Raw genomic sequence first — 26,501 nt, forward strand, 5'->3', positions numbered from 1 at the left:
AATATCGGATGCGCTCATGGTACATACAAAAACTACTTAAAAAGCAAGGACAGCAAGTTGTTGGCAAGTATTTTAGGAAGTTTTTAGACTCACATGTGCCAAAACCAAAAAACGGTTGTTACTTAAAGTTGTTGTTTTTGGGAAGGGGCGATGGCTGGCTCAGCTCATTTTTATTCCGAATCATGATTTAAATCAAAACTGAAGGAGTTAGGTAAAATGAATCATATAACAATTTTCTTACTGAGTATATCGTTTTCCGAAAAATTGTCCGACTTTTCATTGCAATGTTTCAGAACTTCTGGGGTGAATACGACAAAAACAGACCTCGAGCCAACTATCTTATCGAAAAAATTCCTCACGTGCTACCTCACAAAGATCGAGTGCTACTTTTCCGACGTCTCGTGAATGATGAAAAACTGTCTCTGGGACTAACAGAAAGCACCCGCCATTACCCGAAGTCAACACTTATAACGATACGAAGAAACACGATTGTCGAAGACGGTTTCGACCAATTAAGTTCGCTTTCAGACGCCAATTTCAAAGGCTTAATTCGAGTTAAGTTTGTAAATGAACAAGGTCTAATGGAAGCGGGAATTGATCAAGACGGTGTGTTCAAAGAGTTCTTAGAAGAGTCGATCAGTAAAATATTCAACCCAGAGTTGAATTTATTCAAGTTGACCGAAGACCAGAAACTTTATCCGTCGCCGACTTCAAACATGCATGAATTACATATTTCCCTGTTCGAGTATGTCGGCAAGTTGCTGGGCAAAGCGGTCTATGAGGGAATTGTGCTGGAGGTTCAGTTCGCGACATTCTTTCTAACGCAGCTTCTAGGTACCTATGTTGATGTTTAAGGTTGTTCAACGTTTTAGTTTTGCTTGCTTAATCAAAGATTTTTTGCTCGCTTAAGCTATATCGTATATTGCAATGCTTATGAAATTTTTCTGATTTTCCATTTATGAATGATAGGCCAAATGATAGTCCAAATCTTACTGCTCAAATCCTTGAAATATGACGTTTTTCGTGGTATTTTCATAAAACTTAGATTTCAAAGAAATTAACAGAACCTGAAACTACTAACCCTTTGATTGGTTGCTGTCGAGGTAAACTATGGGGTTGCAAATATGCCCTCTTAATATAATTGCTCAAATCATTTTGATTTCCGAGATATGATGTTTTTTATGGTTTTTCAAAATTTTTGGATCGAAAAAATTTGAAAAAAAACTTAACATTCTCAATTTTATGGTGGGTGCTATCACAGAATACTCAGAACTGAAATTACCCTTCTACTTCTTCCGGTTTCACAGATATGGCATTTTTAAGTTTTTTTACCCTTGCGATAAGCAAGGGTATTGCAATGGCGTACTAAGACTTTTTTTCCCGAAAAAAATTTTAGGCAACGATTTCGCGTGAAAGTGTTAAACGGGTTTTAACTGGAGAGGTAAATGAAGTGGGTGCATGTTTGTCGTGGGCTTTCTGTGCCTGTTATAGTTTCCTTTAATTTTATTTTTGAATTTTTTGGGTATCTTTTCGGCGCTTGAGTGTCGCTTTAATTCCGTCGGCTTATTTTCCGATTGGTTTTTTCTCATTTTTTCTCAGTTTTGTAAGAATGGTTGAAGTCTCTCAGAGTATATTTTGGAAGAATCAAAATCCCAGACCCATTATAATGAAAAAGAAAAACTTAAACATTTTTTTTTTCGTTTGCAAAATAGATATAAAAACTTTGATGCTTTTCATTTTTTGAAGTAGTTTTTTTTATGGTGTCAGTAATTGATTTTATGAGTTTCGCCATTATTTTTGTTATCTGAAATTTTTTCTACAATTACAATTATTGGCTCATCGCTTTTTAATCCATATTGTTTCCACAAGTAGCTGTTTTAATTGAAAAACAAGAACGAAACATGCCTGAATTGCCAGCAAATTAGAAATTAATAATTTTAATTTCATTGATAGTTTTAATCTAAATTGCTAGACGAGTTCGTCCTTTTGCAATGTCAAGTTGAGTTGGTGTCTGCTAGGTTTCCTATTGCTTTTGTTGGGTTGTTCTGTTTTCTGTTCGCTAATGAAAAAAAAAATTAATATTTTTCACTTACGTATAGCTGATTTCTATCGGTTCTCGGGTGTTTATCCATTTCCAAGTGTATTTCTTCATTTTTAAGTGTTCTTCGATTCAAAATTTAAAATTATTGCTGTGGCTCAACAGGTGTCTCTCAAAAATTGTCGGCTTTTGCCACATGATTTCTCTTTTCTTGTAGTTGTTTTCTTGGTTTTTCTTTTCTTGTTTGCACATCACTGTAGTTGAAAGAGCAAGTGTTGTTCACTCTAGTCTCAAATGGGACTTAAAACTGCTAAGATTTTTTGTGAAAATATTTTTTTCTCAGAACTTGCGTCTGCTCAAAAATTGTTGACTTTGTTTTTTCTTCGTAAGTTTTGTTCCGTTGCTAATTTAATACTTATATTTTTGGTATGTCCGCCTAGAATGAACTTTTATCAGGATATACGAAAGTTTATTTTTTGGTAGAACTAGTTTTTTTCAAAGTTTCCTTTTTTTCACATGCTTTTTTTCAATCGGAAGTGGTGCGAAGCTTAGCTTCCCCTCTGTGTTCAAAAATGATATTATATCCTTGAGCTCTGAAAGTGTTAGGGTTGATTTTCAAAACGCAATTATTTTGACGGTTCATGAGCAATCAAGTTTTTAAAAAAAATAAATTTCGGGCCATCACAGCGAAACTTTTCTAAATAACTTTTTTTAGATACGAAGATTTAACATACAATACGAGAAGAGCTACCAAAAACTTATCATAATTCCCACTTTTAGGTTTTAACTTAAACGCGCATTTTTCATCTTTCGGGGTGTTAAGCTTTTTTGTTTTCAAAGAGAACAATGTTTTCCCCCAAAACTTACTTGCTTTTTATCATTCTGAGAACCAAAATATAGCTCATAAATTAAGAGATTTTTATATTTTAAAACATGAATACCTAACACGACCAAATCAAAGAGGGTTTCAATAAATTGGGTTTGTTTTTATAGGAATTGAGTATTTAACCCCTATCCCTTTGCCGCTTTATGAATGCTCTACGGAATTGAGATTTTTCCACTAATTTTTTAGTACGACGGAGTCTATGTGCGTTTAGGTTACTGATTAAGATCTCGAGGAAGTAGAGCATCCATTGAGCTTAAAACTTTTTATTCAAAAAGATTAATGCAGTAATAAAAATTTTCCGAAATGAGCATAAGTGGCTCTCTGGAAGAGGAATCTACGCCCAATTTAGAAATTGTCCACAGGAAGTTTTCGGTTTCTAACCTAGGCTAAAATTAACGAAAAAAGATTATCAAAAATTTTATCAAACTCAAATTTAATCAAATTTCGGTGGATTACATCTAAGTTTGTTCATTTTTGAAATATAATTTCATGTCGCCTTGTTAATTATACAATTATTGATAATTGTTAATCAGGGCAGCAAAGCAAAAAGTTTCTAAGTTCAACGATATTTTTGAAGCACTTTAGATGCGAGTCATGCGCTAGTATTCATTACAGTTCAAAGTAGCTATGAAACGAATATTGAATGGAAGTTAGCCGAAACGCAATTTTTCTGTAAGAATGCGAAATTTGGATTTAATTATCATAGTTTTTGAGTCTTTATTGGAGCAATTTTGTACGACTATCATCCCGTCAAACTACTGAGCTCATCGAAAATTACTGAGCTCATTTCGTATTAAAAAGAATATTTCAGGCTCTATTGTATCGATGTGTACTTTGGTTTAGGCACACGAGGAGCTCTCTACAGCTGCATTGATGAGCTGCCTTCTCTTGACGAGCAGCTGTTCCGCAGTCTGTCATACATCAAACACTACGACGGAGATGTAGCTGACCTCCAGCTGACCTTCTCGTGTGATGAAGACGAGATGGGAAGAGTGAAGACGTATGACCTGATTCCAGGGGGAAGTTTGGAGCCAGTCACCAACTCGAATAAGATACTCTACATACATTCCATGGCATTGTTCAAGGTCAGCAGTAAGCTGAACTGTTTCTGTTTGCTTATTGACTTTTAATCCCGTTTTAACGGATTTGAGATCAAATCTAATGATCTGAGGAGAGCAGAAATGAAGCACTGATTAGTATTTTCGGGTGTTTTCGGTTATCCCCCCTAAATAATGAAAATGAAAATGAAAAATCTTCTAACAAAATTGGATCGATATCACTAGGAAATGCAAGATATTTATATGGGACTTGTCAAAACGAAACATTTCTACTTGATTTAGCCTCTAACTAGCTTTTTCTTTTTTTGTTTTGCAGTTTTCTGCACATAAATTTTTAAAAAAGGATGCCGAAATTCATTTTTTCTTTTGTTTATTATGCTTGTTTTGCATTTTTATTTTTCTAGCTTGATTTAGAGCTCGGAATGTAAGTTCCTGCATTTTTGAGTAAAATCAGTTCAATTTTGTACTACAATTTTTTTACAGTTTTGATCATATAGGGGGGGGGGGTATGGTATAACCGAAAAGACCCGTATTTTCGGGTGAGTCTCCTGTTCTAATTGATAAAAAATTAATTAGGCTCATGGTTCCATGATAGAAATCAGTTAGACGTAAATCATAAATCGGATATAAATCAAGGAAGGAACATCAAAAACTCAATTAATAACATTCAAGCAGTTCTTTCCTGCATGTCGACAGTTGGATTGGAAAAAGTTTTCAGCACCTCTGGTTTTGTGCAATCAAACCTGGGAAACCGACTTGAAGTCAAAAATGGCGGTTTCATTATCAAGTCCTAGCTCAGTGCATTATATTTTGTTATCTAATATGATTGATTTCTGAAACGAAAACTGTGTTGAGTACATGTCAAAAAATTGTTTAGATCAAATGGGATTTCTCAAAATCCGATATTTTTTGGAAATCCGATTAGCTTTTGAAAAATCTCAAAAACTGCTCATAGAAAAGACGTTGGGTATTGCCTATTTCTTGTTGTCGTAGTGATGAAGTGTGGCGTGTTTAGATGCACACGCAGATTAAAAAGCAGTCAGTGGCATTCAACCGGGGCTTCAAATCAATCATCAAGCAGCACTGGATGGGTATGTTTAGTGGACCCGAACTGCAGCGACTCATCTCTGGAGACGAGTGCGACCTAGACATTACTGATATGCGGAACAATACTATTTACTACGGTGGATATCACAATCAACACAAGGTAGGTTTATCTCGCTTCTCTCCTGTAACTCAACTTACTTCAAGAAATCTATTGAAAATTAAATTATAGTCAGGTTAAATTTGTATTTTATTGGTTTATAAATTTAAGTGATGTTTTTTTTTGTGATAATATCGTGAAGCGTTCCGAATTATAAGGTTTTTGGTCTTTATGTTACTAATCATAGCTGTTTTTTTTTCAATATTGGTCCAATAACTTGATCAATAAGCTTTTTCCACTACACTACTTTCACAACATATTACTAAACCTTCTTTAGGCTATGTTTTTACTAGAAGTCTTCTTAAATTTTGATACAATTGACTTTGTAAATGACTCTTTCAAAATAATTTACTTATGTTTTTCAAACGTTTGTTTTCTACTGGTTATTAATCAGTCATACATTCAAAAGTCAACAAGAGCATGTTAGCTTCAAAAGTTTCATTTTTAATTTTGCTATGGCTCCTGCTCATGATCCCTCTGTTGGTCCATAGCGCGAGGGTACAATTTTACAATATTCCCTGTATGGCCAGTGGCAGTATGGACGACATAAATGACTGTCTGGATTCTAAACTTCCCTCGGCGGACAAAGACAGCTACAAGGCACTGCTGTTTCAAGCCTTATTATAGTATATTGTAGGCGGTAGCAAGTCAATTAAACTAACTAAGCTTTCGAGTAATCCCAGAACCGATTTTTGTCATCTTTATTATGTTTTAAGTTCTTGGTTGCCAAATTAAATGTTTTCTTACTTGAATTTATTTTTTAATGGAAATAGAATGTTAAATTATTTAAATGAACCTTCTATTCCTGTTAATCTTGTAAGAATAAGATTATTGGACGCAGTTGACTTGTATTTAAACTAGATTATTAGGCAGGGCACTCAGCATGTCAATTTTTTTTTCTGAGAGGCAGTGTCTGTGTATCTGTAAGAAATGTGCCGACGACCTTGTACAAAACAAAACTGACGATTTCTTTGATTGTCTCAAACAAGAAGGAGTAAAAATGACCGCATTTATCAAAGAGTTCAAAGAATTCTACGCAGAAGTAGCTAACCGAACTCAGGTTGTGTTTTGTCTATTAGTCCGGGCCCATATTTTTGAATTTAGTTTTTTTTATTGATGTTAATTTAAAGGAAGATGGAAAGTTCATATATTTCTAGTTCACGGTTTTCTTAAGTTTAACAAGTTGAGAAAGTCTCGAATTTGGCAATAATGTGCGGACTAATAAAAATATCTACAGGCAAGCACCACAATTCTGCCGTCTACGCCGGAAAACCCTAGGTTCAATTATGAAGCAGGAAATTCGCCACCATCATGTTGTGAAATTATTCCACCTGAGACACTTAAACTGCTAATTCTGTTGACAATGTTGTTGTTACTAATCGAGCAATAAACTAAGTTTGAAAAGTCTTTAGACAGAAGTGAGTGGTTCTGTACGCTGGTAGAATTGAAAATTTCGATATTTGGTATTGTTTTTTAAGTTCAAATTTTGATCGATAGCGAACACTGGTTGATTTGGAAACAGCGTAAGTCATTGATTAAAATTGGTTCCAAGTTTTTTGAGGCGATAGAATGCATGTTTTGATTTTTGTTGAATAGCTGCAAGATTCGAATTTTTTTTTTTGAAGTGTCGAATAGCGATTAATTAACCTTTGAAAGTAAAGGTGAAAATAATAAAAAAACTCTCTTGAGAACAGCAAGCATTCATGAGGGCAGAATTCATCCCGTGACAATTTTCATTTTTTAGGTCAAACAGAAGTTCCCTCTTAACGTTAAATAATTTCAAGCATTGATAAAATGGTACCATTTGGTTTAGTTGAGCAGAGAAGTTGAAGGAGCTCTAAGATCATGCTGAAAATTGAAAAGAAAAAAGTTGTCTGGTTGCTCTGAGCTATTAATATACTTATCCAAATGAACGAATGATACGACTGGATTTGCTCGGTATATGAGTTACTCAGCAAGGAATAAAGAGCGAAGTTACTTTCACTTATATAGGTCGTGATTTGCTTAAGTTTTTTTATTTCGGGAAAAAATTGTTCACGCTCATTTGTTTTTTTTGGTGTTTCGCTTTTGATTTCATTTTAACTCAATTTAAATTCCTCTGTTAAAAAGAAGAAAAATGAACTATCGAACATCAAAATATAAAGATCAATAAAAATTTCAACCAATTTTAGTTTGACAATTTATTGTTCCGACCATTGAAAATGGGGAGGAACTTTGTATTCGAGTGTGTTTTAGTTTTTTTTTCTTTTGTTTTCCATGCAAAATCAGGTACCACAAATAATCATCGGATTGGGTTGAGTGATTTATCATATTAAAGACCTTACAATTGTGATTCAAGCAAAAAATTTTCCCAGTGTCGAGAAAACCCGGTTTGCCATTTTTTGATTTTTCGCCCTATTTCGAGCGAATAAGGCGAGGAAGCAGTCTTATTTTAACTGCTTAAAAGCTTACAATAGCTTAATTTAAAGCGTAAAACTTAGTTTTACTGGAGTAACGTAAGTTTACTTTGAGTATTTTAGCTCCTTTTGGGAATCAAAATTTTTGCAAGTTCAAAAAACTTATTTTTTTTTTGATTTTGTTTTCATTTATTAAGTAACTTTTCTAAAAAATGTTTTTCAATTTGCTTATTCTACTATGACTCTCGAATATACTTTATCTCCAGTTTTTTGTTCAGCTTATCACACCGCGCCGAAATAAAACGACAATAGTTTGAAAAAGATTGTATTTTTTAAGACTATGGTCGGAACATTCTGTGCCACTTGCACAGTAACCGGCTCTCCTTGCTTTTACTTGCGATCATCATAGTATGCTGTTACGAACCGACTTTTTTTTCTAAAGTAAGTCGCAAATAAAAGTGTTCATTTAAAGTGTTCACTTATTTGGGAATTTCCCTGTTTTTGGTGTCTATTAAGCTTCCGTGGTTAGTTTTTAAGATCGGTGGTTCTTGGGTAGTGTGTAATGTCTTGATCGCAGGTTCGAATCTCAGAGGTATCCGAATTTTCACTAATTCGAGAAATATATTTTTTTATTTCACTTAATGCTGCTTTTTGTCGTGTTCTCAAGTGTTGCGAAGCGAAGCTTCCCCTTTGTCGAGCCTACTATGTCGGTCAAACTGCCCGACACCTTGAGACCCGAATATCAGAACACCTGAGAGCGAGTGAGCCAGTGGGTTCTCTCCCTAACAACTGTGCAGGAATAGACGCACGCACATTACGTATCAATTCTTGAGAAATGTCATGACATTACCACATTACTAACTCTCGAGGCTCTTCACATTGTTCAGAAGAAGCCGGTCCTAAATACACGTGAGGAGTACAGGCGGCGCCCCCTCACAGTGCGGCTATTAGTACATGTTTTAAAAAACTGTTAGTTGTGGGTTTTTTCACCACCTCAGTTTTACTGTTTTGTGCAGTTTATTAAGTTGTTGGTTTTTTATGCCTTTTTTCTTGTACTTGTTTTGTGGATTTTTAAACGAAATTTTTTTTCTTGTTATAGATAACTGATGATGGCAGTACTGCCGAAAACGTTTTCAAGTCAATATTGATCCGACTTGTTTCCTTCCCCTTTGTGTTTGATTTCCCAGCCAACCAAAAAAAATACACATTGGCCCAGCTCTGTCGAATTAGGTTAAATTTATATCAAAAAAGTGGCAATCATCAATTGTTCGTCACATTCACAAAGTTTCAAGACCGTATAATTTTTTTATTCTTTGGAGTTCAAAATTTCAATTTTTTCAAACAGCAAGTCAATGATTTTTTCTCTTTCCTTGTGTTCATTTAATTTTTTTTCCAAATTCAAAAGGCAGTTTTTTTTCTTTCTATGCGTTCATTCAAGTTTTGCTAACTTTCTGTTTACACAAGCAAACCTTGTGTTATAGTATGAACTCTCTTTTTTCCCCACCCTAAGTCGCAAATATTGTTGCAAAAAATGTGTTCATTTTGATCAAAAATCAGCTATTAAGTATAGCCAATGCTAAAGATATGAACACAGACTGTTATATTACAAATAGCATTTTAGCCTCAAGGTATCATGGATCTGTAGTGTAGAGGTAGGGAATGAGACCTGCAACAAAATAAGTGGGTTCGAACATGGGCAGGGTCGGATGGTTTTAATGAACTTTTTCGTATACTAGTTAAAATGCGTCCGCTTTGTGAATTGAGGCATGTTAGTTGGTAAATTTTTTTTTTTCAAATTGACTGGTACTGCTAATGCGTCATAATAAGCTTGCGTCACTTAGCTTTTATGTAGACTCATGATTGCCGTGCGTGACTTAAGAAGTTTTCTAGACTCAAAGTTTTACTCATTCAGTTTTTCCCAGTAGCATTATCGGTCATATTTTTGCTTGTGTATGCGAAGTGCACAATCGCCTCTGTGTGACTATATTTAGGAAATATCAATTACCTTTTGCAGGATTTCTGTCATGATAATGCTATAGCGCCTGGTTGAAGAGCAGAGGTTCGGTTCGTGGCCAGACCTTGTGTTCGTCATTCATGTTATGTTTTTTTTTGCTGAAATATTGTCGTCTGTTCTTGTCAGACCAATAATTCTTTTGCATCTATAATTTATCTAGATTTATTGCTATTCTGTATATATCGAGTGGTCTTAAGATTTTCACCGAAGATCATTCGCATTCGATGATAATTTCTCTGGTTTTCAATTTAGTTTGTTATGTAAGTTTTGGAATGATGAAACTTTGTTATGAATGCTTTCTGTTATGCAATGACGTATATAGTAGCATTACATGACTTTTTTTGAAGAAATTAGTTGCTTCCGCTCTATTGATTTCGGTTGTGAATATAGTGAAGGGAATCATTCGGGTCGTTTGACTTTTTTTGCTATTGGATTTTTCTTGATGGACTACAGACTTTTTGAAAGTTAAATTCCAAGTCATTTGATAAAAGGAAGGCCTAAAAAATCTCTTCGATTAAAAAAGCGGAACTGACGCAAAAAAAAAAACGTGATTGACTTAGTTTCAACAGTGGATTTAAATTTGTAAGTAGCTGCAAAATAAAAAAAATGTATTTTCCCCGAATTGGGGTAGTTTTATAAAAAAAACGATAAAATTAAAGTTAAAGAATGTTACCATGTGTTTTTTCTTTCGAAAGTTTTAACATGTTCAAAAAGTTAGTCAATCTTTTTTTCCTGTTTTCTTCAGTTCATTTACATTTTTTCTTCTTTCTGATAGCTATGTTGTGGTTTCAAGTTTGAGTTTATCGTCTTATTATAGTTATCAGATTTTGTCATGTTTCTGCTCTTGTTTCTATTGTCATGTTTTTTGTTTCATAGGTGAGCACCTCTAAATTAAGAGACGAATTCGTCGGCCTAAATTGTCAGCAAAATTTTAACAGAAATGGTATGAATACAAATTTGTAAAATATGCACTTTTCAAGGGAAGTTTGCTGTGAGAAAAGAAATTTCCTGCACTTTTTTGGATCTTGGATACAATCAGTTGAAATTCACCGGTTTTTAAAACCATTAGTCCTAAATTTATTGAAATTTTCGTTTACCATTAAATACGACATTAACCAGCTCAATATATCTTTCCTTTACATTCATGTTTCTTTTTCAAAGCTCGGTTTGCATCATAAATAATTTTTTTAGCGTCTACTGTCAATATTTTTGAATATTACAACTGTTTTTTTTTTAATCTCGGGGTTGTTCAAACTCGAATTAATTCAGAAGTAAAAAAAACTTGTTTCTAATTAAAAGTTGATGTCGAGTTTTTCTATATGAAAGCTGCTTCCTCTTGTATCAAATGGGCAAACTCCGTTCTATTAATAATTCTGATTTTGAAATCTTAAATGTTTTTAAATAAGAATATGTTTTTAAAACTTTCAAATTTTTCTTCATATTTGAAATGTTTCTACAATAAGATCACTAATTTGACTTCTTGTAGAATTCGCAGTATCCCATCAATGCTCACTACTGTTGAAATCTAAACTAGGAATGGAGGTGTGAAGAGTTTTTTTAGATAACAGATTTCCGATGAGAAGAGTCAATTTTGACGAGAAGAGTTTTTATTGTTCGGATTATGAGACCTCAGTGAAACTTCTATTAACGTATAATCCTCTTTTTGCGAGTACTCGATATTCCGAGGCGCAAAGCAATCGAGTTAGGAGTGGGGTAAAATTTCAAAAGTTTTTGAAGTGTTCATGAGTCCAACTGAATGATGCAACTTTTCAGTTCATCTTTTTTTCCATTCTCATCCTAATCTATTAAATATTTAAATGCGGGCTTCACTATCTCGCCATGTTTAAGCTTTTTCAACGTATTATGTTTGCATGTTTAAGCTATATCGTATATTGCAATGGTTAAATTTTTTTTGCGTTTTTCCAATTTGATTTTAGTGGTTATTTTACCGAGTTTAAATTAAGCAGCCCATAAATTTCAAAAAACAAAATAATTTACAAAACTTGAAGTTCCCAACCCTGTAGTTGGGTGCTGTCAGAGTACTCTAAGGAGTTACAAATTTTGCCTCCAAATATGACTGTTCAAATCCTTGTAGTTTTCGAGATATGACGTTTTTTTGTGATTTTTTGCAAAAATTTTCAGAAAACTTTTATTTATTTTTTTTTCCCGCAAAATCTAAAATTGCCAACCCTGCAGTTGGGTCCTGTCAGAATAATCTCCACGATTGCGAATCTTGCCTCCAAATATGACTGTTCAAATCCTTGTAGTTTTCGAGATATGACGTTTTTTGTGAATTTTTCAAAAAAAAATTCAGAAAACTTATATTAATTTTTTTTCGCAAAATCTGAAATTCCCAACCCTGTAGTTGGGTCCTGTCAAAGTAATCTTAAAGATTGCGAATCTTGCCTCCAAATATGACTGCTTCATTTTTTGTAGTTATCGAGATATGACGTTTTTTGTGATTTTTTCAAAAATTTTCAGAAAACTTTAATTAATATTATTCTGTACAAATTTGAAATTCCCAGTCCTGTAGTTAGGTCCTGTCAGAGTATTCTCAAGGATTGCGAATCTTGCCTCCAAATATGGCTGCTAATTTCTTTGTAGTTTTCGAGATGAGACGTTTTTTGTGATTTTTTCAAAATTTTCAGAAAAATTAAATTATTATTAAATTTTAAAAATGTGAAAGTCCCAACGCAGTAGTTAGGTCCTGTCAGAGTATTTTCAAGGATTGCGAATCTTGCCTCCAAATATGGCTGCTCAATTGTTTGTAGTTTTCGAGATGAGACGTTTTTTGTGATTTTTTCAAAATTTTCAGAAAGTTTAATCTAATTATTTTTTCAAAATTTGAAATTCCCAACGCTATAGTTCGGTGTTGTCAGGGTACTCTAAAGAGTTGCAATTCTTAACGACTGCTAAACGCGACTGCTCAAATGCTTTTAGTTTCCGCGATGTGACGTTTTTTGATTTTTTCAAAATTTCTCAAAGAACTTATCTACAAAGAAATTCAAAAAATTTGAAACTACTAACTTGATGAACTACTACCAATTTCTCCAGAGTCACATTAAGTTTTCAAGATGACGCTTTATGGTTTTTTTTTTTCAAAATGGGATTTAAAAAAGTTTGAAATTACCAACCCTGTAATTGGGTGCAGTCAGAGTACACTAAAAGTTTGCAGATGTTGTTTCCAATATATCCGGTTTTTCATGAGTTGTCGAAAAATTTCGAAGCACCGAAGGTGCGTTAAACGCTAGTCGCTGTTGATTCCTGCTCTCGCTTCTGGGGAAAAAAGCACGGCCGGTAATTCAAAAAAAAATTCAGAAAACTTATATTAATTTTTTTTCGCAAAATCTGAAATTCCCAACCCTGTAGTTGGGTCCTGTCAAAGTAATCTTAAAGATTGCGAATCTTGCCTCCAAATATGACTGCTTCATTTTTTGTAGTTATCGAGATATGACGTTTTTTGTGATTTTTTCAAAAATTTTCAGAAAACTTTAATTAATATTATTCTGTACAAATTTGAAATTCCCAGTCCTGTAGTTAGGTCCTGTCAGAGTATTCTCAAGGATTGCGAATCTTGCCTCCAAATATGGCTGCTAATTTCTTTGTAGTTTTCGAGATGAGACGTTTTTTGTGATTTTTTCAAAATTTTCAGAAAAATTAAATTATTATTAAATTTTAAAAATGTGAAAGTCCCAACGCAGTAGTTAGGTCCTGTCAGAGTATTTTCAAGGATTGCGAATCTTGCCTCCAAATATGGCTGCTCAATTGTTTGTAGTTTTCGAGATGAGACGTTTTTTGTGATTTTTTCAAAATTTTCAGAAAGTTTAATCTAATTATTTTTTCAAAATTTGAAATTCCCAACGCTATAGTTCGGTGTTGTCAGGGTACTCTAAAGAGTTGCAATTCTTAACGACTGCTAAACGCGACTGCTCAAATGCTTTTAGTTTCCGCGATGTGACGTTTTTTGATTTTTTCAAAATTTCTCAAAGAACTTATCTACAAAGAAATTCAAAAAATTTGAAACTACTAACTTGATGAACTACTACCAATTTCTCCAGAGTCACATTAAGTTTTCAAGATGACGCTTTATGGTTTTTTTTTTCAAAATGGGATTTAAAAAAGTTTGAAATTACCAACCCTGTAATTGGGTGCAGTCAGAGTACACTAAAAGTTTGCAGATGTTGTTTCCAATATATCCGGTTTTTCATGAGTTGTCGAAAAATTTCGAAGCACCGAAGGTGCGTTAAACGCTAGTCGCTGTTGATTCCTGCTCTCGCTTCTGGGGAAAAAAGCACGGCCGGTTTGCCAGATAGTAATCATTCTGTTGCGATATTATTTGCAATAATGTTTGTGGGAATTTGAATGATTTTAATATTTCTTACCCTCACATCTTGTCTATTTATTTTTGCATTTTTTGGACGAGAGTTCATTTCGTTAAGGGCTGACTGTGCTGGATATGTTATTCCTGAACGTTTTTTTATGAAGTTAGGTGTTTTTTCAATAATGGCTTCCCTTCCATTTTTTTAAGTGGGCTAAGATCGGTTTGTACAGAATTTTTTTACTTTTGTTTGTATTTTTTTGGTCTCAAATTTGCAGTTTTTGTTTGTTTTGGTCTATTTTCTGAGAATCTTGTTGAGCAGAGTTTTAGAAGTTTGCTGAAAATAAAGTAGTTAAATGTTTTTTTCTTGGATGCGATGTGGTTTTCCCATGGATTTTCTGTGTTTTGAGTTAAAGTTAGGTTGTTACAGATACTCTCTGTCCGTAACTCTTTAAAGCAAATGTTTATTACGCTGGCGAGAGCAAGTGTATTTGTTATCGGGAATTGGAGGACTTTTCCCTTGAACAACTTTTCTTTAAAGTTGATAGAAATTGACCTTGGTGTTGTATGAAACCTCATTAACTTCCAAGCACTTTCTATACGGTCTAATGGTTATGTAGGTTCCTTGAAAGATCAAGGTTTAGTTTTCGAATCTTTGTCGGTTTTTTATTAATGGAATTCGAAATTTTTGTTGAAATTTTTGCCCGGAAAACTTGAATTGTGGGACTATCGTTTTTCGTTTATTTCATGCAAGCTTTTTTTACGAAACAGGGAGTTGCGTCGTGAATGATCCGGGTGTTTAACCATGTTAGATTGCAATTTTTATCATTTATAAAAGTGCAGGTTATTGACTTTCAAGATTTTTCGTTCTTATTATTACATTTTGCTTTGAATGTTCTTCGGACTGAATGATTCGTCGAATGTGATATCGGTTTAGTTGCCTAACTTTTGGTCGTTGAAATGGTCAATTTTTGTTCTGATGAATTCTGCGCTTCGTGGGACAGAACAATTTGCAATCTCTTAACTTAAGATAGCTTGAATTTTTGTTACTTTTTTTCTGCGCAACGGGCATCTACTCCAGCATTGTCAACTTAATTACTGCTTGTTATTGCGTGGCTTCTATCCGCTAATTTGCAATGCTCAGTCTATTTTATCGCAAGTGTTGCGAAACTCCCCGTCGCCTCTGTGTATATTTGTATCAATTTCAGAGTTTTTAGTGCAAGTCAAACCTCCCCGCGCCTCAGTGTTTATTTGTATCCATTGCAATTTCGGCTTGAAACTGAATTTTTCCATTAGTCATCAATTTGTTAGAATTTTAGTACTCCATCAGTTTTGAACAACGTCTCCATACAAGTATTCTGTTTTAAGGGAAAACTTTTATGATAGAGGGGTCGAAATGTCGAAATTTAGTTTAAGCAATCAGAATTGATAATTCAAAAATCTCAAAAAAACTTCAAAAGTTTATTAGAAAGCAAATAAAACTGGTCAATGAAATTAAAATTAACCGGATACAAAATCAAGAAATGCAACAGTGCTCATATGCGTTCCGTTTTTGCCTGTCCTGGGACTCATGGAAACTAGCTGTTATGATCACAAAAACCAAACAGTGCAGTCAAAAAAATTTCCCCAGATCATGTTCTAATGCCGGCTGTGTTTATGCAGTTTTTACTATTGATTTATGGTAAAACAGTCAACTTGTTGAGGGTCGTGCGTTCGAGTCCCACTTCGGTCACGGTTGGAGGGGTCACATAGTCATTTGTATCCTCAAGAAAAAAATATGTTTCCATGCTTTTTGCATTTGATTGACAGTAAGACATACTCAAATTTTTCTTTATCATCTACAAAATATATGGGAATATTGGCCGGTTAACCAGAGGTTTCGATTAGTCTTTTGCAATTATTTACTGCTACGGTTAATTAGTGGGCTAGCGATTAACCGGGAAACCTTTGAGGACCCTTGTTCGAGAATACAAATTGTTCGAAAACGTCCGGTAGAGTTCGTCTCAAAATTTACATTCTTTACTCTTGCGAAAGCAAGTGTCGTGTAATCGGGAACTAGATTTTTTTTTCCTATAAAGAACTTTTACAAATCTTACTTGCTTTTCTTTCTTGATTATTGAAGCTTAAGAACTGCCAGTTTCGTTCCCACTTTGCTGGATGTGAATTTGTCTTCTATGCATACTAAGGTCAGGGGTCTCGGCCGGACTTAGTTTTTTTTCAGTATGTATGCAATTGAAGTTTTGTTTGTCTACTCAAATTTTTTTTGGCTCAGCTGCAACATCACGGAATTTTATTGTGCTGTAACTTGCTTTCCTTGTAGTTGCATGTGCGAGTGTTGTTTAATGTAGTTTCTGGGGACTTTTTTTGACTCAGTTGTGTCCGCTTATAGATTGTCGACTGAGTTGCCTTATCACGCAGTTTTCTTGTGCACTAAGCAACTTTAATTGACATTGCAAGTGCAAGAGTTGTTTCAGGGGACTTGAAAATTTAAATTTTTTGTTTCGCTTTATAATGTTAATTTTTAAACTTCACTTCGAAATTAAAGTAGGCGTGCATCAAGGATCGGCACTTAGCCCATTGATATATATATATAATGACAAGTCTTGTTGATCTGGACAACTACAAGTGCGGTCACGGCTACGATGGTTTGGCCATGTTCACAGAAGAAAATATTACCATGCGATGAAACAGACAGTGTTTCAGTCCCAGGAAAAGGAACAGCAGTAAGACCTTAAAAACGATGGATCGGTGTGTTAAATGGGATGTGAATAATTTAAGCCTCGAACCCGTAAACTGCTTAGATCGAATGGCATGCAAAAACGTTTTATCTTCCATTAAATAATTGAATGCTATTCAGAGTCAAGCTATCCAGATATACCATTGCTTACGCAATTTCCGAAAGTTCAACCCCGCCACAATCGGAAAACGAACAATAAACGCATTCGTTGTACGGAGTTGAATTTTTTAAATTTATTTTTTCATTATGTTCTGAATATTTTATTTTTTTTTCGGCTCCATTTGTGTCTTTTTTAAGATTGTTTTTTGTTTTCTCGTAGTAAAATTCGTTCTTTTCGTTCTGTTGCTAGTTTAGTTTTCAAATGCCTGGCATCTTTGCCTAAAATGAACTTCTATCGAAACTTACGAAAATTTAAGTTTTGTTTGACCTAGTTTTTCTCAACATTCTTCAGTTTTTCGACTTATTGTTTTTTGTTCGTGTTTTCACTTTGCCTCTGTGTTTAATATTGCTTCAACAAAATGGGTCGTTCCAAATTTCTTTTGTTTTGAATTGTTTGAAAATTTTTTATCTTTTGTTCCGTTCATTAGAATAGCGCAGAAAGTTTAGTCTTTTGAGAAACATGAAACTCATTCTGGATCATTGCGGGGGATATTGTGGTAAACTGTTTAAAGTAAATATGAAAAATTAGTTTAAAACAAGAAAAAACATAATTCAAACAACAGTTTTTCTTCAACGTCCGAACTTTCGTTTTGCCGGGTCCTTGCAAAGGCAACTGGATGGACAAAAAGGGGAAAATGCAGGATTTTTAATTGTTGGATCGATTGCTTAACGATAGCCTGTTTTCATGTTTTGCTTACTAGTAATTTCGAAGAAAGTAGCAGAAATAGGGACATTTTAAAAAACATAATCATGCTTTTTATGTTTAAAACATGTTTTATTGTATAATTGGATTTAAAAAAAGTTTTAAACCCCCACCCTGTACTAGACTTACTTTTCAAAATTTTTTTATATCAAAGATATTCCTTGTTCCAAGAAAGCATCCGAAATCTATTTAAAGAACGTCATTACTTTATGCTGGTGCGTTAAAAGCATCAATCTAAATATTGTTTCATGGTATTTAAATTCATGGAGTTTAAAACTTTACGTTGCCTCTCTCAGCCAAATAAAATTTGAATGTGCTACAATTTTGACCTCTCTAAGCTTAAATTCCCAACATACTGTTAGTTTCGCGAATTGGTTCAAAAACTTGCTTGAGTGTCATGACTGCAATCTGGTGTATCGCAGTCATTTTGGCTGCTGTCATATCTTTTCGCTGCTTTTTGCCCAAAGAAATTGATTCTCATCACGTCTCGGAACACCCTCATTTGAGAGATGCCGAACTAAAGGAAAGTTCTTTAACGGTAAAACAAGAAGGTTTCGAAATCTTGAAGCGGCAAGCAGAAAAAGCGTGTATGGAGCATACAGATTTTGAATCGTGGTCTAGTTGTGCAAAACTTTATGCGGAAAACCAGGGATCAATTTAGTTCGAGGCTAAGAAATTTATTAGTTGTTACTCACAAATTATTACTTTTTACTTTTGGAAAAAAAGCTTATGGAATTTTTGAACCGAATGTAACATTGGATTGATTTAGATGAAGAGCTGAGACGGTGAGCCGCATTAGCCAAGTAAAAGTCTTTTTTTTTGACATATTGAAAAGCCCCGAGTTTAATTGATCCAAACTGAGGCCATAATGCAATCGGACGTGGAAAAATGTATGGAATCTGCAAATGGGGTTGCGAAAGAATTCAAGAATTGCATCTGGACTGAAAAGAATGTCAAACTGAAAGGACTGGGAATTCCAGATGAGTTGAAACAAGAAACGGCAGGTTGTCGAAATCAGCAGTTTTTTTTTGAAAGTTTCATTCGAAAAAGTTCCCCGAAGTGTTAGTTACTTATGAACAGTATTTTGCACTCATTAGTTGTCGTAGGCTATTTTATCCCTTAATTTTATAATCTAACATAGGTTATAATCTAAGTGCTTCAGTGCTGGTACAAAAAATCCGTAGGCTTTGATATGCTAAACATAAAAATATATTATCTCTTGTAAACCTTAAGACTTTTAATTTTGAATAGAATAATACACTAGTGGACAAATTTAAACGCAAATTCTAGATTTTACTCTCTAAAATGTCTGTTTGCAATGTACATCTTGGGCAACAATTCCTTCGAAATGCTGTGAAATTTTAAAATTGACCGAGAGCAAATGATCAGAGCTACCATCTATGAAAGTGTCAATATTTGGTTTCAATGACTTCCCAATGTAATCCGGGCCTGAAAATACCAGTTTCTTCATCTGCACTGTAGTTTTGCATCGTAGTGAAATTTTTCTTGAATAAGCGGAGTAATAATTTGTTCATGGAATATGAAACATTCTCAGCGAAAAAATGGAAACAATCAGTGTGAAATTTTTACTTAACTCAGTCGTTTGTTACTTATTCACGCGAAGTAAAAAAATCTTAGTGCAGATGAGGAAAACTGGAATTTTCAGACCCGGATTACATTGGTAAGTCATTGAAACCAAATATTGATATATCATAGGTGGTAGCTCTGATCATTTGCTCTCGGTCAAGGTAAAAATTATACTGAATTTCGGAGGAAGTATTGCTCAAAACGTACATTGAAAACAGGCAATTTACAGTAAAATCTAGAATTTGCGCTCAATTTTGTCCACTAGTGTAGAACTATTTGGCCCACGTAAATTGCGACTTTTTTTCGAATCTTACAGCTGATTCCGGAGGTGGTCAAGGAAAAAATGAGGACGAGCGAAGCGACATGGAAGGCAACGGAAACGGAACAGATACAAGATCAACGGAAGATTCTGATTTTTGTGGACGTATTGAAATAAAACACACCTGCTGGATTCTTATCATTTTTTGCTGCCATCGTTTGGTTGAGGATTGGCATATCTTGATTCAGATTAATAGATTAATTTGATATATAAAATTTTATAAAAAATAATTTTCAATTATTTGTTGATTATAAAATGGAACTAAGATATCCGAATAATTTGTTCTTTTTTTCTCGCTGAAGGGTTATTGGATCGTGGTTGTTCGGTCATCTGTTTAAGTATCAATTATTTAACGGAAAGCACTTATCTAGAGCCTGTGGTTTTCGCTTTTTTACTAAGATTTAGATATTGTTCACGCCCAAATTTGAGAGTAAATAAACTAGCCGAAGTATTAACCAACCAAAAGTGCGACTATATAAGCCAATATAAGTCGAAACAATTTTATCATAAGAATGAATTCGCATAACTTTTGTAGCTGGTACATAATTAAGAGTCGATGAACGTAGTTCAGTTTTTTATATAGAACGGCATGCTTTCTTTGTGTTTTTTTGGAAGATTCGATGAACGTATTTCAGACTTTTATATAGGTCACGGTTATTTTTTTGTTGTTTTTGTTTTCAGTAAAAATCTTCAAATTTGTTCAGGCTCAAATTTAATTTTTCGCGGTTCGACTTTTGATCTCTTTTGAAATTCAGTTTATTTCCTTTAAAAGGAAGACAAACTCCACTATCGAAGAGCAAATTGAAAAGGTTAAGGAAAAAGGGATTGATTTCTAGTTTCGAAAGTGAAATTTAATTATCGAATTTCCCAGCTAATTGAAAATTTTACCTATTCATCTAGTTTTCTCAAATTGGGTTAAGTTGAAACGTTATCAAAAAAATTTCAATCATAAATTGTTCCAGAAATTCAATCTTTAAGGCCATCTGTTTTTTTCTTTGAAATTCGAAAGAACTTTCGTTCATCGACTCTTGCAACTTGAATTCTTTATTTGAATTTCTGCAATTTTTGCAGATTTCTGCAAATTGAGCCTAGTGGTAATGCCCATAGTGGGCGAAAAAGATGGTGAAAAAGTTGAATAAAAAAATGAGCCATTTAAAGAAAATGAAATCGTGTTTTTTTTCGGATCAATTGAGCTATCTCGCCCCCGTTCTTGCGTGGGGGGAGATAGTTCAATAGTTACTGAGAAATGTTTATTATCACTTGAAAATAGACATGTTTATAATCAACCAGATTCTCCCTAAAGAATCAATAAAACCGAGGTACATGAAGCGATTGGTTCCTGGTATTCAAGATGCAAGCTAGAGCTTTGCTCGATGGGCAGTAGTCGCCCAAACAAAAATTAGCCAAAAAAGTTTTTTTTTCAAATTTCTCTCGGTACTCATATAAAAAAACTTCAGTCGGTCTGTTGATTGCGTGCTTGAGCTCATCAACCAGCTACTTGCGTTTGTTGACGCCTTTATGTAGCGTCCTTTTTTTAGATACATTTTGATTCATCTCTTGTCTTTTTTTAGTTTGCCGCCAATGATTTTGTATGATTTCATTTTATTTTGCTTTTAAGGTTTTCCTTATAGTTTGAAGTAAGAAAGTATAGATTTGCCTTTTGTGCTTTAGGAGGGCGTAAAATGAGGAGTCTTTGAACTTTTTATAGCTCACGACCTGATTTTTTTTCGACTTAACCATTGTCTACCCACAAATTTTTGCTGAGTTGCCGCTTGATACTATTTGTTTTAATGCTTGGGATCTACTAACAATTGCCCCCCCCCCTTTAATAAGGGGGGCAATTGCTAAGTAGAATAAAGAAACGCATTTTCGACCAATCAGAGGGCAGCAAAATTAGAATTCTCAATACAAAGCGCTAGCTTACTGCTTTTATAAATATGGGTGGCAATTCTTAAGTAGATACCATAGGGAGGGCGATTGTTAAGTAGATCCAATGCTTGTTTAGTTGGCAATTCTATTGTGTTTCTCGACTGTTTTTCAGAAAGTAAACTTCACTCGAGACATACATGTAAAAGTTTGGTTACTTTTTTTGTTCGACATTTTAATTTTTTTTTGACATTTTGGCTCTTTTCCAGTTCCCCCCCCCCTTTCAAATTCAATTTCGAAAAGTCTATTTAACGTTGTCATAATGCAATATAATTTGTCGTAGTGAACAAATCGACAATTCTGAACAGATTTGTTCTTCATACTCTACAGCGTAACATCACGCGTTTAGCCGTAATAACACGTAAAACGAACATAAAACTCGGTATTCTGAAAAGGGGGGGGGACTGGAAAAGAGCCGACATTTTTTCAATTTTTTTTTGACTTAGTGGCATGCGTGGTTTTTTTTGTGTTATATCGCGTAAGGGGTGCCAAATTGCGCTTCTCCTTTTTGTTATGGCTCTTTTTCTGTATTTTTGCCCACTGTATTGGTCCCCACTCGTGCGAAGTTCCTCGTTGTTTATCTTAGCTTTTTTCCAGTTCCCCCCTTTCAAAATACCGAGTTTTATTTGTGTTTTACGTTTTATTACGGCTAAATGCGTGATGTTACGCTGTAAAATATGAAGAACAAATCTGGGCTCTTTTCCAGTTCCCCCCCCTTTTAAAACACCGAGTTTTAATTTGTTTTACGTGTTATTATGGCTAAATGCGTGATGTTACGAAGTAAAGTATGAAGAACAAATCTGTTCAGTTGTCGATTTGTTCACCACGCCAAATTTCATTGCATTATGACAACGTTAATTAAGCTTTTCAAAATTGAATTTGAAGGGGGGGAACTGGAAAAGAGCCCAAATCTGTTCAGAATTGTCGATTTGTTCACCACGCCAAATTTCATTGCATTGTGACCAGGTTAAATAGACTTTTCAAAATTGAATTTGAAAGGGGGGACTGGAAAAGAGCCTTAATCGTTTGATTCTTTCCCCCACCTGCAATTTTTTGCAAGTGTTTTTTTGTTCACACTGTCCAATTGATACACAAATTGGCATGCCAACTAATTGGGCTATGACAAACAAATATAGTCTTCATGCCGCTCTTTTTCTGTATTTTTGCCCACTGAAGGGATTTTCAGGAAGTACGTTGCGTCTGCATAGCTTAAAACCAATCTTATTATTTGTTCTGGCTCTTTTTTCCTTCCCCACCCCCACCTGCAAATTTTTATAATTAAAATAATTGTTCCAATTGTTCGATTGTTATGAAAATTGACATGCAGACTAACTAGGCCATGATGAACATATTTGGTCTTCATAATCAACCTTGTAAAACCAGTCGTTAGGCCATAAAATCGATGCTCATGTGAGGTGGGGGGAAAAGGAAAAAGAGCCTTTGTTCTTAATAAGAAATTTTTTCACGCTAAATTGTTGCATATTGATTTGGAGTAATTGCATTATGGGCTATTAATGCTGTTTTGAAATAAAAAAGTTTGCTTGCGCTGAAGCAGGAAGTCAACATAAATGCAGGATGAGTCAAATTACGCTGAAGCAGGATGAGTCATAAAAGTGATTTTAAGATGAATTTTTGATTCTTGTTCATTTTATATTTGGTTCATCAGATTTGAGTTCGTTCGCTAATCTGAAAAACAAAAATATTGTCGTCAATCGAGGATGTATTTTGTTCTGTTTGCCTTCTTGCATGCCTTCGTGTTTGAATTATTTCTCTTCTCCGTCAATGCCGAAGCTCAGCTTTTCTATGGAAACGAAAACGCCGGAATCGATTCGATAATGGTGAAAACGAAAAGAAATTTGGAACAACCTTTATTGATTGTTGGAAATCGAGCAAGTTGCGGAGATAAAACAGGAATCGTTTTCAGATTCAATACTTATAGGAACCGAAAATATTTTCTGTTATTGCTCTTGGTACTTGTTTAGAAGCAGGGTTCCGCTTGTCACTAACTTATCTGTCTGACTTTTGTATGGGACCATACTTCTTAACGAGGTTGGCTCTTTTCCAGTTCCCCCCCCCCCTTTCAAATTCAATTTTGAAAAGACTAATTAACGTTGTCATAATGCAATGAAATTTGGCGTGGTGAACAAATCGACAATTGTGAACAGATTTGTTCTTCATACTTTACAGCGTAACATCACGCATTTAGCCGTAATAACACGTAAAACAAACATAAAACTCGGTATTTTGAAAGGGGGGAACTGGAAAAGAGCCACGAGGTTTTTAAGGGGACCATACTTCTAGACGAGTACCTGGCTCTTAAGTAATTAACAGTCTACAATTTATCTTAAAGTTATTATACGGGGTGGGGTGGCGGGGGGGGGGGGGGGTTAATTTCCGTAGTTCTGGGATAAGCGTGATATAAAATTTGAGCGTCAAATGGCAATTGCCTTTTTTACATCCCCCTCCCCTCATTTCAAAATTTCAAAGTTTTCATAGTTATTTTCACGTATATTTACGGCTAAAAGCATAATGTTGCGATTTAAAATATGAAGAACACATGGCAATTTGCATGAAAGAAATATACTTGTAATCTTTTCACACGCTTACACGTTTTTTTTGCAGTTTAGCGAACATCAAAAGTCATTTTAAATAGACTTTTGTAAATTGAGTTTCAGAACAAATCACAGGGGTGACTGGAAAAGAGCCGAACAAATTAGTTGTTCACAATGATTATTTTGTTCACCATGCCTAGGTTCATTGATTGCATTATGACAACTGAAATATAGTTTTCAGTGTTGAATTTCAAAGAAAGAGGGGGGGGGGTTGTAGTGGAAAAATGACAGCCAATTGTTTGATAAGTTTAAAAATTATAGAACTCGAAAGCGATCTTCTGTTAGACGTGACCAATTGGATAAAATGCGCAAAGGAGGAAGTTAAAAACAGCGGAAAAGGCCAAAAAGTGGCAAACAAATGTACAACTCAAGCGACTGTAACAGGAATGGGAACTCCAGATCCGGAAAAAATTGCAGATTGTCTGAAAAACGAAGGAGTTGATGTGTCTGTCCCGGATACCCTCAAAGGGATCTTGTTTTTGATATCTCCCTAAATATTTCTTTCCCATCGCTTATATTCTTTCCCATTGCTTAACTTCTCTCTTGTTCACACTGAAATGTCTGTTGTTATAGTGGTCTGTTAGTCGCCTGAAAGAGTTTCAAATAGCCCCTGTGTGAAGGTTCATAATTCGCGTGGATTTACATAAATTGATTAATGATCACAGCGGGTCATTAACTTAGACAAGTTAGATGTTATTTATGAAAGGTAAAATGATACTTTCCTGAATTTAATGCAGTTTGATATAAGGTAGAAGCGAAATTATGAGATCCCTATAAAGGCAGCGGAGGGGCTGGTGGCGGTGGCGGTGGCGGTGGCGGTGGTGGTGCCGACGATGGTGGGGGAGGCGGTGGTGGCGGGGGAGGAGGAGCAGAATTTGATGATGATGATGGTGGGCCTTTCGCAGAGTACAATGGGGCAACTACGGATTCGGTACCAGATAAAGGGAACCAGGGCAAACTACTAATCATAGGCATCGGATTGGTGCTCCTTGTCGTGCACAACTTCATGCTGTCATAAGATTTTGCTGCTGAGAATCAAGAATTATTAGATCGGAGTGGAATCGAATGCTATGATTTGTCAAAAGAAGTAATCAAAGTGAAATGATTTAATTGGTGTGTGTGTGTGTGATTCTAGGGATCTTTTCCACCCCCCACACATTTCAAATTTTCCATTTTCGCAATTGTCTCACGTTATTATGGTTGAATGCGTGATGTCACGATGTAAAGTGTGAAGAACAAGTTTGTTGATAATAGTTAATAGTTAGTTTGTTCACGTGACAAAACTCCATCATTATGACTACGAAAATTTTTTTTTTTTTCAAAACTAAAATTCATATGTGGGGAGAGTGGAAAAGAGGCAGTTCTAGTTAGTATATAAGTAGAAGAACAAAGAATTTCTTTAAAAAATGTTTAAAATGTTTATTTTGAAACCTCTAACTTAGTCGCTCAAAGATAAAGCTTCATTCAAGTTTTTAATAGTCGATTAAAAGGCCTTGCAGATTTTTTCTTTCAAGAAAAAATCTTAACATTTGTTAATTGCGGATTTGTATATATTTTTCCCATCCAATAATGTGAGATGCTTAAGGGAAGGCAAATAACGCTCTCAACTATGAAAAAGAAAAGACGCGAAAAAGCGTGGTTGACTTCTAGTTTCGAAAGTGAAATTTATTTATGGGACTTTTTCTAAAGAGTCGATGAACGTAGTTCGGACTCTTGTTTAGGTTCCGATGATTTTTTTTGTTCTTTTTAAAGAGTAGTTGAACGTTGGCTCAATTTTGAGTTTTGCGTTTTGACTTTTGAGTTCTCTCTCAGTTCAGTTCATTTCCTTTGTTTACACAAGCAAAGCTTGTGTTATACTATGAACTCTCTCTTTTCCAACCCAGGTCACAAATGTTGTTGCGACGCAAATTTTTTTGCGACAAATTGTGTTCATTTTTAGTGTTCATTTTGATCAATAACCAGCTATTAAGTACAGCCAATCCTAATGATATTAACACAGACTATAACAAATAACGGCAATTTGAGAAAAAAATTAAATCGTTGATTTTTGTTTTTTAAACTACTGTGATTGGATCCTGCAATCGGATCATTCTGAGCTACATGTATAGGAAACAGCTATTCTTGTTTAAAAGTGTATTTGCTCCATCATGTCTAGGCTTGCAATTAGCAAACGCTATCAAATCAGAATAAAGACTTTTTCCTAGCAAGCAACTTATCTAACAAAATCATTGAATCATTTTTTCATCTGAATTTTTATTGAGTTTTGCTTTTAGTTACTGTTACACAAGCAAAGTTTGTGTTATAGTATGAACTATCTTTTTTCCAACCAAAGTCGCAAATATTATTGTGAGCAAATATTTTTGCGACAAAATGTGTTCATTTTGAAAGTGTTCATTTTGATCAATAACGAGCTATTAAGTACAGCCAATGCTAAGAATGTTAACACAGACTATTATATTACAAATAGCACTTTAGCTTCAAGGTATCATGAATCTGTTGCGTTGTGGTAGAGAAGGAGACATACAACAAAATAAGAGGGTTCGA

At 34.6% G+C, this 26,501-nt stretch overlaps 3 protein-coding genes across 4 annotated transcripts in view; 2 read left to right on the forward strand and 1 right to left on the reverse strand.

Annotated features, from left to right (window-relative positions):
- Positions 1-26,501, forward strand: part of LOC134841803 (uncharacterized) — a 302,592-nt gene that overhangs the window by 149,532 nt on the left and 126,559 nt on the right. The window lies entirely within an intron of this gene.
- LOC134841757 (uncharacterized) overlaps positions 1-26,501 on the reverse strand; it is a 555,870-nt gene that overhangs the window by 123,391 nt on the left and 405,978 nt on the right. The window lies entirely within an intron of this gene.
- Positions 1-26,501, forward strand: part of LOC134841611 (ubiquitin-protein ligase E3B-like) — a 39,730-nt gene that overhangs the window by 6,097 nt on the left and 7,132 nt on the right. Inside the window, exons 4-7 of one of the 2 annotated variants that reach the window (XM_063857647.1) lie at positions 294-834; positions 3,768-4,009; positions 4,998-5,189; positions 19,417-19,544. In XM_063857647.1, coding sequence (XP_063713717.1) covers positions 294-834; positions 3,768-4,009; positions 4,998-5,189; positions 19,417-19,536 — 1,095 coding nt within the window. In that variant the 3' untranslated portion in view covers positions 19,537-19,544. Of the gene's footprint in view, positions 1-293; positions 835-3,767; positions 4,010-4,997; positions 5,190-19,416; positions 19,545-26,501 lie in introns of those variants that run through there. The other variant, XM_063857641.1, reaches the window with a different exon arrangement.

This window comes from Symsagittifera roscoffensis, chromosome 1, assembly GCF_963678635.1.
Source record: "Symsagittifera roscoffensis chromosome 1, txSymRosc1.1, whole genome shotgun sequence".
NCBI classification, from domain to species: Eukaryota; Metazoa; Xenacoelomorpha; order Acoela; family Convolutidae; genus Symsagittifera; species Symsagittifera roscoffensis.